This window comes from Salminus brasiliensis, chromosome 25 (assembly GCF_030463535.1).
Source record: "Salminus brasiliensis chromosome 25, fSalBra1.hap2, whole genome shotgun sequence".
Taxonomy (NCBI): domain Eukaryota; kingdom Metazoa; phylum Chordata; class Actinopteri; order Characiformes; family Bryconidae; genus Salminus; species Salminus brasiliensis.
This window is the reverse complement of record NC_132902.1, coordinates 22,164,528-22,177,713: the sequence shown is the minus strand read 5'-3', so window position 1 is coordinate 22,177,713 and position 13,186 is coordinate 22,164,528. Positions and strand designations below refer to the sequence as shown.

Below are 13,186 nucleotides of genomic sequence, written 5' to 3'. Positions count from 1 at the left end.
GAAAACGATATACACCCCCCCGAAAACTCAACTCCGCCCAGAGCTGTCCAGACGTCTAGACGTCCGGACGTCCAGACGTCCAGCCACTGCAGCTTTTCGTCTGCTGGAAGCCACATGTCTAAAGAATTGAGAAGAAAAGCCTTAAGAAGAAGACGAACCAACTCTGCACTACACCACCCATACCCACCAACCTGCCCTTGTTTTGGTCCCGTCTTCCCTAAATTTTCCTTGTTTTCTTTTCTTTTCCGTCTCTTATTTCGTCTAATTCTCTGCCTCTGACTCTTATATCTCCCTTTTCCCCCTTTTTATACCCCCCAAGCACACACACAAATCCCCTACACACATGACAGGAAGACACACCGGGCATTTCAACCAGACATTCTGGACATGAAGGCGTTTGAGGAGCAGCCCACAAGGACTCTCGTTGGATTGTATTCTCTTCAATGTAGTCTTTCTTTATGAATGACAGAATTTAAATATTTTATGGACTTTGTGTCATTGCTGTACAAGATTTTGAAATCTTATTTGGGGAAAAAGAAAAAAAAATATGGGGTAGCCTATTTTGGGGTGGTCTTGGGATGGGATTTTGAGGAGCGGGTGGGATTTGAGGTAATGTTTCACATGTTTCAGCAAATGATCTATTCTCCTGTACAGACTGTAAATGTTCCTTATTCCGTAAAAATTCGTCTAGCTGTGACTCTGCTTGGGCTGATTGTGTTGCCAGTTGTTTTTTTTGTCCATTTATTGAAAATTTCATTTTCCTTCACTTTTGAATGATATTTTGCTTTAATGTTATTTGAGTTTGAGATTTGATGTCAATTTATGCATTTTAATGTTTTTTGTCTTCTTTTTTGGAAAAGCATCTGCAGGATTCAGAGACCTTTGGCCATAGTTGTGTATAATTTTATAACTTATTTATCACCCTATTTTTATTTGTTCTTATTTGTTCTTGTTGTCGTTGTTTTGTTTAATTTATTCAGCTGGGACTATTTATGAACCAAAACGGGGTAGTTTAGTGTTTGTATCGGAGCTACTTGTCCAGACCGTTTGAAGAATTTCGTCCTTTGTGTTTGTTACGAACTCATCCGATTTCTTCGTGAATGAAGCACTCTTTTTTTCCCCCAGCTTTGACCAGAAAAAAGAGCTTGTAGTATATGTTAAATTATTTACCAGTAATTTAAGAATGTAGACTAGCCTCTTTACGGGGGGGTGGGAGGGAAGGTGGGAGGGTTGTGGGATACGAAGTTACGAACTCTTGATATTTGTCACTTTTCATCTCATAGTGCGTGTACGACAGGTCAACACACTCGAAAAAAACACATGATGTAAATAGACGACTTTTTTTGCCAATGAATTTCTTAAAGGCACCGAGGGGATGCTCCTGCTCCTAGCTGTGTTCTCGTATTTGCCGTTTGCATGTCCAACATTCGGCTTTTCTTTGCATGATGTTGTTGTGGATGTTCGATTTTGCCCTCTCCCGCTCCCTTTCTCCCCCTTCTTTCATCGGGACGATCGACTCGTTTGCCCTTTCCACTGTTTTTGCGTTTCTCCTCATCCTCATCTTTTCTTCACCTTTTCTTTGTATTCTTTTTTTTTTGTTTGTTTGTTTTTATGACTCCAAGAAGGGTCTTCTCCACCACCCCCGCCTCCCCTCCCACCACCCCATCATTGCTTTCTCTACTCTGTACTGGTCTCTCTGAGAGGGGTCCGATGATGTCGTAACCCACGCTGTTGCGGGTGGATGGATATCCACGGCCCGGGGAGGGGATTCTGCTGAAGAGAAATAAACTAAGCAATACCTATTCTTACTCCTTCCTATTTTGTACTTTGGGAGAGAAGAGAAGAGAAGAGAGGAGAAGAGAAGAGCTGGATTGTTGTGGAATACAGATTGGTTAATACTGAGCAGGAGTATATAAAAGAAAAATAATAATAATAATAAAAATACACACAAACAAATAAAGCAACCACAGCTAATGTATCCCCTTGTAACGACTGTGAACAACTTCAGTGCAAACACCAATAAATCCCTTGGATTCTTTGGACACGTCTCGAACTCATGAAAGTAAATGACTTGGAATCAAATGCAGCGCTTCACATTTATTGACTGCTTAGAGAGGATTTCATCATATCATAACATCAGATTCATAAAGAGCTCCAGCAGTACAGAATAACATAGCAAATAATTTAGGAGAGTTCAAATGGTCCCAATGTACCAGCTTACCACCTGCTACCAAGACTCGTCAGCAACGTATTTACACTTCAGCGCAGAAGCATGTGTACATGTACAAACCAGTTATTAGCATTAAGTAAACACTGACTCTCACAATGACTTTATTCACATTTCTGCACCCTTCCTCAGCCCCCATTTGGTGGCAGACTTGAGCATCCCATTTTCTCCACTAGAGGGCACTGCAGGCTTAAAAATAAGGGTGCAAAAAAAAACAACAAAGGTGTCCAAGGGTTCCCTGGACGATGCCGTAGAAAACTGGTTTACAAACCAATTCTCAGGGAATCTGGTTGTGTTTTGACTTGGAGCACCAGCGTCCAGTGGTCCATCTGGTGGGCCCTGGTCTGAGAACCGCTGACTTACAAAAATCATGTTTGGGTCCCTAATAAAACATTGCTGTGGATGGTTAAGATATGTGATAAGAGCCTCCACTTAATTCAGATGTCCTACCAAGAACCCCCTTTAATTTTTAATCTTATGGCTCTGGTTCTTAAACTGTACCTCAAGGATTATCGCAGTGGTCCATATTTTTGCTTTGTCCCATTGTGTTGTGAGGTCAGAGCAAAAATATGGAGTGTCTGGTGGACCCTATGGTGGACCACTTAAGAAAAGTAATGTCTGGCTCCCTAATAAAACATTTCAGTCGATGTTAAGACCCTTAAAATGTTCTTCACACTCTCATGGATCTCATGGTAATGGGTCTCAAACATACACTATATGGACACAAGTATTGGGACACCTGCTCATTCATTGTTTCTTCTGAAATCAAAGTTTAAGAACTTTCTTTTGTTGGACTAACTGTGTCTACTGTTCAGGTAAGGCTTTCTACACATTGCTGTGAGGATTTGATGGCACTTAGCGACAAGAGCGTAAGTGAGGTCAGAATATTGGATGAGCACCACCCTACCCCAACTCATCCTTAACTCCCAAAGTCACCCTGAAGTCCTGGATGGCACACGGTCTATTGTTCCAGAGAACACAGTTCCTCCACTGCTCCACAGCTCAATGCTGGGGAGTCTTTATGCCCCTCTAGCCCATGCCTTGCATGGTGCCAACAGGTTCGAATTTATCTGCTCCAGAGGGTCCTAAACTATTGGTAGTACTTGTCTACAGGGACTAGCCAGCTAGTGTGGGTGCATTTGGACATCCGTGTCAGCAATGGGTACATATTCATAAGAAGAGGGGTCCATAAATATTTGGACACATAGTATATCAGTGGATGGTTAAGATATGTGTAAAGGACCATTACACAATGCAAATGTTCTACCATATCCCATAGCTCTGGTTCTCAAACCATTCCTCTGGGACACCACGGTGGTCCACATTTTTGCTTTGTCGGACAGTCACAGGGTCCCAGAGGACTTGTTTGAAAACCACTGTCTTAGAGAAATCATGTCTGGTCCTGCAATAAAACATCTCACTGGATGGTCCCTGAGAGAACCAGTGCTTTAGGGAAACAGCCATGGTTCTTCTATGCCATCATGAACCCTAGTAGATACTGTAGGTGGGTTGGTTTTCCCATTATTTTGACCCAAAAGCACATCTGTCCACTCCTGCACTCCTTTCCTGAGCTCACAGATCTGTATTTCAATGCATTTGCCAGGAGTCCAACAGTCTTCAGACCATATTCCAAATGCACCTCAGATTACCTTCTAGATATTCAGCTCTCCTTCAGCAAAACCGTGTGCACTCGATAGCCAATGAGAAATCAGCCTAACTGCTTTGTGTGTGTTCCAGCCCTTTCCTATTCTCTAGGCTTGACTCTGCTCCCCAGTGAGCCATCCCTCCAGCCATCCAGACTTCTCCAATGCTTCACCCTGTGAATGAGCCACACAGATAGCGTAGCCTTAAGGCAAGTGTTGCCTGCAGAGCCTGCAGAGTGTCCAGCTCCTGTGTGTCGGACCCCAGCAGCATCTCCTCGAACTCCTTCCGCAGCAGCATCTGGGGCATGTTCTGCAAGAAGAAGCCTTCACAGAATCCTACCAGCTCCAACGCATCACACACCTGTCAGTCAAAGAGGAAACAGAAGAATCAGACCTCCGAGATGAGCTTGAGGAACAGTGGTGTTTGAGTTCAGTTGAAAGCTTCAGCCTCAAGGACATCATCCTCAAGTCCCATAATTTGCTTTAATTTAAAATATTAACTCAATATTTGTTAATCGTTCAAGCATTATGTTCGTGGGCACCAACCTGGGGGACACCAAGCTCTCAAAGGTACTCACCTTGGCTATGTGGTAGATGTGGACCGCATTCCGGGCGGTCATCCTCTCTGTACACTGGACTTCACAGTGTCTCTTGAGAGCACTGAGCTGGAAGGAGTGAGCCACTGGCAGGAGCTGAGAATTGAACACAGCTACAAGTCAGGTTCTGCTTCATTTATCCAAATTCTGTTATGTGAAGGACAATGCTTTTCTACTTTCAAAAGAAAGCTATACACAGATCAGCCATAACATTAGTACCACCTTGTGCCACCACAACAGTTTTGACCATTTGAGATATGGACTTCACAAGATCTCTGAAGGTGTCCTGTGGTATCTAGTGCCAAGACATTAGCAGCAGATCCTTTAAGTCCTGTGAGGTGAGGCTTCCATATGCATCAGTGTACCTTGGGTGCCCATGACCCTGTCACTGGTCCACCTGTAGCCCATGCTTGGAACACTGACCACTGCATATCAGGAACTCCCCATAAAAACTGCCTTTGGAAATGTTCTGACTAGGTTTGCAATATTCTGGGAATTTTCAAAGTTGGGAAATGTACCATGGGAATTAACACACTTACCACATTATTAATTTGCATATTTACCTGTTTATTCACATGGTAAACGTATTTGTATTGTAATGCCTTCATGTCCGCTGTTGAAAATGGTGCATTGATGATAGTGTATAATATAGTTCCTTTACATGATCCAATATTTCCTATTCATTCCAATAAATTACCATAATTTCCCAACGTTCACCAAAATTTCCATGGAAAGTTTACATTTTGGAATATTTCCAAAGTTGCAGAACTAAAATTCCCATGGAAAGATACCGGTCATTTACTGAAAATGTATCAGAAGTTTTCCCCCTAGTTCTGACCCAGACATCTAGCCATCACAGTTTGGCTTTTGTCGAAGTGGTTCAGGTATGAATGCATGCCCATTACCACATCACCTTCAAGAACTGAAGAGCCCTTGACAGAAGCCACTGTAGATTAATATATATTCAATAATCTTCACTTCACCCGTCAGTGGTTTTAATGTTATGGCTGATCAGTGTATATACACATTTCTGGATGCATGTTCTGTAGAATTGTTGGAGATACATTTACCTCTAGCAAATCTGAGAGAGACGCTTCTGAAGACCCTGCTACGCCACCATAAAGATGAGCCATTAGCATCTGAGTGAATAGACAAGGAGGTTTTATGCATTAGTACAGATACAGTATGGCAATCATTTACCATTAACTTTTAAACAAGGGTTCTTTAAGGGTTCTTTAGCACATGTGATGCTCCTATACAAAAGCATAATGGCAAAGAACCATTTGGATCCCTAAATGGTCCCTGGTTAAAGATTTGGTCAAATTGGTGGAATCAAAATGAACCATCTACCTTTTGTAGGCGGTTCTTCATTAAAGCTTTCAAAAAAGTCTATAAGGCCTCAATATGGGGTCCATCACTGCTAGCTGAGTTTAAGAACCCAGTACTTTCAGTTCTGTATAGAAAGAACCTTTTTGTTGAGAGTGTAATACACTGTGTTGTTCTACGCTTGAGGCTTGAACAATCACCTGAAACGTGCTGTGCTTGATGTCAGTGATCTCAATCACGTTGTGGACTGCTGTGCCGTTGGACCTGCAAACGCTGAGAAGGTCTTTGAACCTTAGGTGGAATAAAGAGGAGCACACAGGCGTGTCAGAGTCTATTACTGCATTGAGATTATTATTGACACTTGTTGGGACAGGTCTGAGCTACAGCTCTGAGCTTGTTCCAGTAGCTCACCTCGGAGATGCAGACATGAGGAGCACCTTGTGTGCATAGAACGGCCGGCCTTCCACCAGGAACGTGACATCAGACATGTCCGAGTTATTTAGGAAATGAGAATCTGTTGAGAAGAACACTGACATTTAAGGTCATTTATTTAGGTCCGTATTTTGCACCAAATGGTCATTTCCAATGCGGGTCAAGCTTGTGGCCAACGTGGCCTCACAGCTACAATCAGGTTTTTAAATATTTGGAGGTTTTTGTTACCATGACCACATCACACTGGAGCTGAAATGAAATAATGTGTTTGAGGTCATGGTGCAGAGAAGTAGAGTTGATTTCTTTGATAGTGTCCAAATACTTATGTCTATTGCCCAATTGCAAACATACATAGAGTACATTCCCATTTATTAACCACATCTTGAGAAGAACATTATATTTCCAAATATTTAACACACCCATTCTAGTGAATGCATTCAGCTACTTTAAGCTACACCAGCTACTTTATGCAGATGTGTGCTGGGGGTAAAAAGCCCCCCAGCATTGAGCTGTGGAGCAGTGGAACTGTGTTCTCTGGAATGATGGTGCTCCATCCAATACTCATGGCATGAGCTGGGGAGTTGGTTATGAGATGGATCAACAATCAGTTAACATCCAGACCTCACTAACACACTTGTTGCTGAATGCAATCAAATCTTGACAGCAATACTCCAAAATCAGAGTTACTCCAAAAAAAACACAAGAAACGATAAATAAGCAGGTGTCCCAAAACTTTTGTCCACATAGTGTCGGTGGTCTACACTCTTGGGCAGTGGTCTGTGTACTCTAGCTACTACTGTATGGCACTAGATGACTTGGCTTTGCAGGAAGTGTGGACAAGGTGAAGAGCATTACCCAGCTGAGCTGCAGGCGTGTCCCTTGCAGCAGGAATAGGCGGCAGGGCAGTAGATCCAAAGCAGTGGCTCAAGATGACCCCCAGCTGCTCACGGATCTCATTGTTCTGGAGGAACATGGACACAGTTAAGCCTACAATTAGCCCTAGTCTGCAATGTTTTTCAGACTACTAATCAAAGGTGTACCATGGTGAATTACTACTTATTTGGGACCAGGCTTAATCTGGGCGTAGAACTGTCTACCAAATCTTTACCTTGGTGGTTCCCAGGATGGAGAACAGCAGCGGCAGGCCGTCTGAGATAAGCTCCTCGCAGAACCTCTCCTGCCACATGGAAGTGAAGTCTCTCAGCAGTGATAGAGTTACCTCAGTCCTAGACTGGAGCTGGGCAGTGCGTACGGACTCCAGCCACATATGCAGCCTCCATGGCACACCTGAAACACACCCAACAAACAAAAACGTCAAACAAAAACATTCCTTTCATTAATGAATCATTATCCAGGTCATAATAAATCACCATCCAGGTCAGATTTGAACACCCCTGATTTAGGCCATACCGAGTGCTCTGAGCTCCATGGTGACATCCAGGTAGCCATGCTCGGCGCTGTGCAGGCTGGCTTCTTGTAGGGCTCGGCTTTGGGCCTTGGACAAGTATGGGACAGAGCCTCCATTGGGGGAGGAGAGGGAGAAGGACGAATTCTTCACCTCCTCTCTAAGCTCCCCCTCAACCCCTTCGGCCAGGATCTCCTCCAGAGAGAGCACGTCCTCCCGCAGCCTGTTAGGCTGACTCAGTAACTTCCTCAACACGTTCCTGTGTGAGAGAACAGCAACACTAAGCATGCTACACTCTTCTCACAGGATGAGCCTGGCACTAGACTTGCTTGGTCTGATAATAGTGGGGCGCCAATGAAAAGCTGTCATAGTTAGAAGATGTTTGACTGACATGCAGATTTTACTACTAGGTGATTTTCCAGGAACTAGAGGTGTTTTATTTGGGGCTCTCCAGGAATTTAAAATCTGACGGGTGGACAACCATAGGCCCAGCAGGGCCATTGTTGATAATACAGTATTTGGTTGGTGACCATTCTCAATATTGGCGTAGTAGCGCGTATGGTCCTGATACAAGTGTATCAGGCAGACTGAACTGACCAAGTGCTAAAGGATGCAAAGGATGCAAAGCAGTCAAGCACCATTTCTTTTGGTTTGTTTATCATGTCATTTCCACAGAGCTGGTTTTGTCTCAACAGTGACGATTTGCTTTGTTAGCTTCACCTGGACAGATATCATGAGACCTGCTACTCTACCTGTGTCCATGTGCTGCAGCGTGACTGAAACAGTTCATGTCCTCATACAGCGATGAAGTCAGGATGCTCCCACTGTGCACTCGAAACATGGGGTCAGCACCACGGGACAACAGCAGACTGACCATCTCATAGTTCCCTAGATGCACACACACACACACACACACACACACACACACACACACGGTCAAACTCATTATAGTTGTTAATTGGCATTGATGAAATCACTGCAATTTAACTGCAGTAAATTTACTATGGTTACGGGGTGGAGTTAGACACAACATGAAGCAGAGCAGTTAACAGTAGGCAACGGCTGCTTTGCAACACAATGGGCAAACATTATTCCATGTGGTCAGACTTGTGTATCGGTTATATGTTTGTGGACACCCCTTCTAATGAATGCATTCAGATACTTTGAGTTGCAGCCATTGCTGACACAGATGTGCAAATGCACACACACAGCTTTTCTAGTCCCTGTAGATACCAACAAAATAAGACTCTCTGCAGCAGATAAACATTGGCACCATGTATAATGTCAGATGTGGGCTAGAGGGGTATAAAGCCCCCCAGCATTGAGCTGTTGACCACTGGAACTGTTGTGTTCTCTGGAATGATGGACAGTGCTCCATCTAATACTTTTAGGATGAGGTGGGAAGTTGGGGATGAGGTGGGGTGTTGATCATTCAATATCCTGACCTTACTAAAACTCTTGTCGCTGAATGCAACAATAAGTAAGAAACGTCTGAATACTTTTGTCCCAATACATATAGTATATCAGGTATTTCTTTACAATTTTTACAAATTATTACTATTTAAGTACATATTTTGTTGATGTTTATGCAACTCTGTGTAATCCACACCTGCAGCAGATGCCAGCTGTAGTGGGGTTTCTGCTGAACCCTGGTGTTCAGTTCTGAATGCACGGCCTTCCACATCTGCTCCCATGTCCAGCAGCAGCTGAAAAGATAACAACCCTTAACAACAACCACCTATACCTTAGAAATTCAGTATATAATGAACAATGAATGCACAGCTCACCTGTACCACCGATATATGTCCATACAGCACAGCAAATGTGAGCGCCACCCAGTGGCGACTGTCAGGGTGAACAGAGGGGTACTTTGGAGAGCACGTAGGAACCTGCAGTAAAGAGCAAGGTGAATGTTTTTAGGTACAAATATTAGATTTTTAGAGTATTTACCTTTCAAAGGCATTTGCTACAGACAGGATGTGATGTAATGGAGCTTGTAGACAGTGAAGAGCACCCAGAATAAGTACACAGTGCTTACCGCTAAATCCAGGTTGGCCCCTGCATGAATGAGCATGTGCACCAGTGCTTCATCCCCCGCAGAGCACGCATACATCAGAGGAGTCATGCCCTAAAGCCCAAAAGAGATGTACACAAGCCATCGTTATACAGGTCTACAGGTCAGGAGATCGGTCACAGAGATTTTCAGATCAATTCCCCAGCAAATTTAAAGATGGTAGAAAATGCTAGATCAGATAGCATACAAAAACATTATTTATTTTATATTATGAACATTATTTATTTAGATAGAAATTACACACCTGCCATGAAAATCAATCTTATTTGGTCTCTTTCTGATGGTAGAGGCTGGCATTTGACAAGAGCTACCTGTAGATCCTGTGTTAACCTTTTAGGACCGTTGGAGACTTAACGGTCCTTACATCTTGGCCATGTTGGCAGTTGTGGAACGGCTGATTTCTCATTGTTCTGAGATCTTTTTAACCCCCTGCCCATACTCATCTGCACCTACAGCCTTCTTTCTGAAGGTCCCAGAAATCTCTTTGGATCTGGCCATGGTGATCTTCAGCACTTACTTCAACATTCAAGAGCAAACCAAACCAAAACTGAGGTCTAAATAAGACAGGCTCCTCCAAAATCCTCTCTAGATAGTATGCTTTTATCAGCTGGACCCTGGACCATGGCTAGGGCATTTAATAACCTGGCTTCACCCCTTCCCAAAAAGAGAAGAACTGGGAATCTGGTCTCTAACCTGGTCATCCATAGTGTTGACACCATCAGGGCCCAGAACCTGGATAGCCTGCCCAATGAGATCAGTGCGTCCACAGTTGAGCATGCGAAAGCCCAGGTCCTGGCTGAACTTGTCCGTTGCGGCCTTTGAGTCCAAGCGCTTGAAGGAGCCGAAACAGCACTCTGGCCTGAGAAGCAGAAAGAGGAAGGAGGGAGATGTTTGAAAGGGTAGGTACAGCTGCTTTCTGGGTTTTATATTAAACGTTAATGTGCATTAATGAAAGATTTTACATCATTTGTTCACACAAAGACAACCGATGTGTTCAAATGGTGTATGACCGTGCTCATGTACATGATACTATCATACAGACAAGCAGCAGCTCTCCTTACTTCAACTGTCTGGGTTCACAGTCCAGTCCGGGCAGCAGCAGTCTGGCCGTCTGCCTCACATCATCACTGTCCACCAACAGACTACGCCGATGCTCAGCGTGAACCATCGCAACCCGCATCCACTCCATCAGCGGGGGCAGTAAGGGGAAGGGCCTGCAGGGGAGAACCCATACTCCTCTATTATTTACACTACTTTTTATATACTCTCATTTGCAGAGTAACCATCATTTATTTAATATATGATGTAATGAGTGTAGAAAAGCAGCTGAAAATCAAAAGGAGGGAATCGTTTAACACACATGTCTCCGGACATGCTGTCCAGCAGAAGTCCGTCAGGGTCAACAGTAGAAAGAGATGCACATATACTGACCGTCAGAAGCTGACGTGGTGCTAGGGTAGAGCAGTATAATGGTAATAAGATACACATCAATATTTAAAGATGATGACGGTATCTCCAAATGAAAGTTACACAGATCCGCCACAACATTAACACCACCTGCCCAATGTCGAGCAGGTCCCCTTTGTGACTCCACAAGACCTCTAAAGGTGTCCTGGCACCAAGACACTAGCAGCAGATCCTTGTGAGGTGGGGCCTTCATGAGCATCAGTGAGCCTTAGGTGCCCATGACCCTGTTGCTAGTTCACCTGTTGTCCATGCTTGGACCACTTTTGGGTAGGTAATATCCACCGCATACCAGAAAAATCCTGCCAGATGTTTTGGAGCCATCACAGTTGGACCCTTGTCAGACTTGCGCACAATATTACAAGGGATCTTCAGATCAATTCCCCACCCAATTTAAAGATGGTAGAAGATTCTAGATCGGATATCAGATCTGAGGTTTTATTCATTTATTTATTTTTGACAGAAAGGGTCTCCTCCTCACACATCTGCCATTAAAAAATCAATCTTATTTGGTTTCTTAGAGCTACCTGTAGATCCCGTGATGACCTTTCAGGACTGCTGGAGATATCTTGAGGTCTGCACGTGGGCCGGACTTGCTAGGACAGCCTTATCTGGCCATGTTCATAGTTATTTAAATGGTCTCCACTTGTGAGTGATTAAGCGGACAGTGGAACGGCTGATTTCTAATTGTTCTGAGATCTTTTTAAACCCCTTCCCAGAGTCAGAGTCGCGCACATTGTTACAGTTGTCCATTTTTCCTGCTTCGACACGTCACCTCACAACTTACAGGACTTAGGATCTGCTGGCGTCAGCCCCTTGGGGCCAGATAATCAAGGGTTTTCACCTCACACACCATACACCAGCACTAACCGCAGCTTTTAAGGGTTAAAAAAGTCTAATGCTTCTGGCAGGACACAGATGAGACCAAGTGAACAGAGCTCAGGATCTGCTCAATAACTTGCGACACTGGCCAAATGCTCGGCCTCCAGAGAATCCAGAGCAATGTGCTGATGTTACATTTTAGACAACGTCTACAGTTTCCTTCCTCCTAAAGCTAGCCAGGAAAGTAGCTACTGTCCGCACTGTACTGTACTGAAAATTCTGGATGATTACACCTGCTAAAGCCATTGGCAGTCACAACTGAGGACAAACGCAGGCCTTTCCACAAGCTGGTTCCATGCGGGAAAAGAAAATGACAAATCTTGCGAATACAAGCATCCTCACAGGAACGGAATCTCCATAAAACTCCAGGAAAGCTCTGTTAAGTCTGCTTTGACGAATAGCAGCAGAATACATTTCAAAGAAAAAACAGAGAGAAAACAAAGGAGGATCAAGTTCCCCAAGAACGACGTCCCCTTCCTGAGTTAAAAAGCGAGGAGCTGACGGATTTAAACCAGACCATTTCATTGCATAAATGATGCAGTTGTGCAGAACTGAATCGCTCGTACGGGTGAATCACAGCCACGTCCTGTCCTGCAACCAACCTCTCTTTACTGAGGGCCATCCTGGGGGGCTCCAGGTTGGGGTTCTCCAGTGACTCCATTTGTGGACTGCGGAGGAAGTAGTAGAGCGTGTGGAGAGCGTCGGGAGACCAGGAGAGGGGCTGTGCGTGGCCGGGACGTCCAGGGCTAAGGCAGCGTCCCCCGGAGACTAGCCTCTGCATGTGGTGCATCGCACGGGAGACCAGGTCACCTGACAAAGGGGCAAACAGTTAGACTCCAGGATAGAGCTGGCCGATACATCAAAAATATTGTGATAAATATGTATTTACCTCAATAATAATAATAATAATAATAATAATAACAGGAAACACCAGAAATTGCATCAGTTATACAGTCAATACATGATCATAATACAGCAAATAAGTAAACTAATACAACTGATATAGGTTGCATCATATTGGTATTGGCAGATACACTGTATGTCCATATGTTTGTGGACACCCCTTCTAACGAATGCATTCAGCTACTCTGCTGTAGGTTGCACCCATTGCTTGTCTAGTCCCTGTGGATCCCCCTA

At 44.1% G+C, this 13,186-nt stretch overlaps 1 protein-coding gene across 1 annotated transcript in view; it reads right to left on the bottom strand.

The window, feature by feature from the left end:
• Window positions 1-3,614: 3,614 nt before the first annotated feature.
• The window catches only part of abtb2a (ankyrin repeat and BTB (POZ) domain containing 2a), a 36,260-nt gene continuing 26,688 nt past the window's right edge, over window positions 3,615-13,186 (bottom strand). The window contains exons 3-17 of the mRNA XM_072671313.1: window positions 12,652-12,859; window positions 10,765-10,917; window positions 10,397-10,562; window positions 9,668-9,757; window positions 9,417-9,518; window positions 9,239-9,335; window positions 8,382-8,517; window positions 7,635-7,888; window positions 7,333-7,511; window positions 7,080-7,185; window positions 6,204-6,306; window positions 5,993-6,083; window positions 5,537-5,605; window positions 4,449-4,562; window positions 3,615-4,231 (exon numbers count right to left, since the gene is read on the bottom strand). Of these exons, the coding sequence (XP_072527414.1) occupies window positions 4,040-4,231; window positions 4,449-4,562; window positions 5,537-5,605; window positions 5,993-6,083; window positions 6,204-6,306; window positions 7,080-7,185; window positions 7,333-7,511; window positions 7,635-7,888; window positions 8,382-8,517; window positions 9,239-9,335; window positions 9,417-9,518; window positions 9,668-9,757; window positions 10,397-10,562; window positions 10,765-10,917; window positions 12,652-12,859 (2,060 nt within the window). The 3' untranslated portion in view covers window positions 3,615-4,039. The remainder of the gene's footprint in view (window positions 4,232-4,448; window positions 4,563-5,536; window positions 5,606-5,992; window positions 6,084-6,203; window positions 6,307-7,079; window positions 7,186-7,332; window positions 7,512-7,634; window positions 7,889-8,381; window positions 8,518-9,238; window positions 9,336-9,416; window positions 9,519-9,667; window positions 9,758-10,396; window positions 10,563-10,764; window positions 10,918-12,651; window positions 12,860-13,186) is intronic.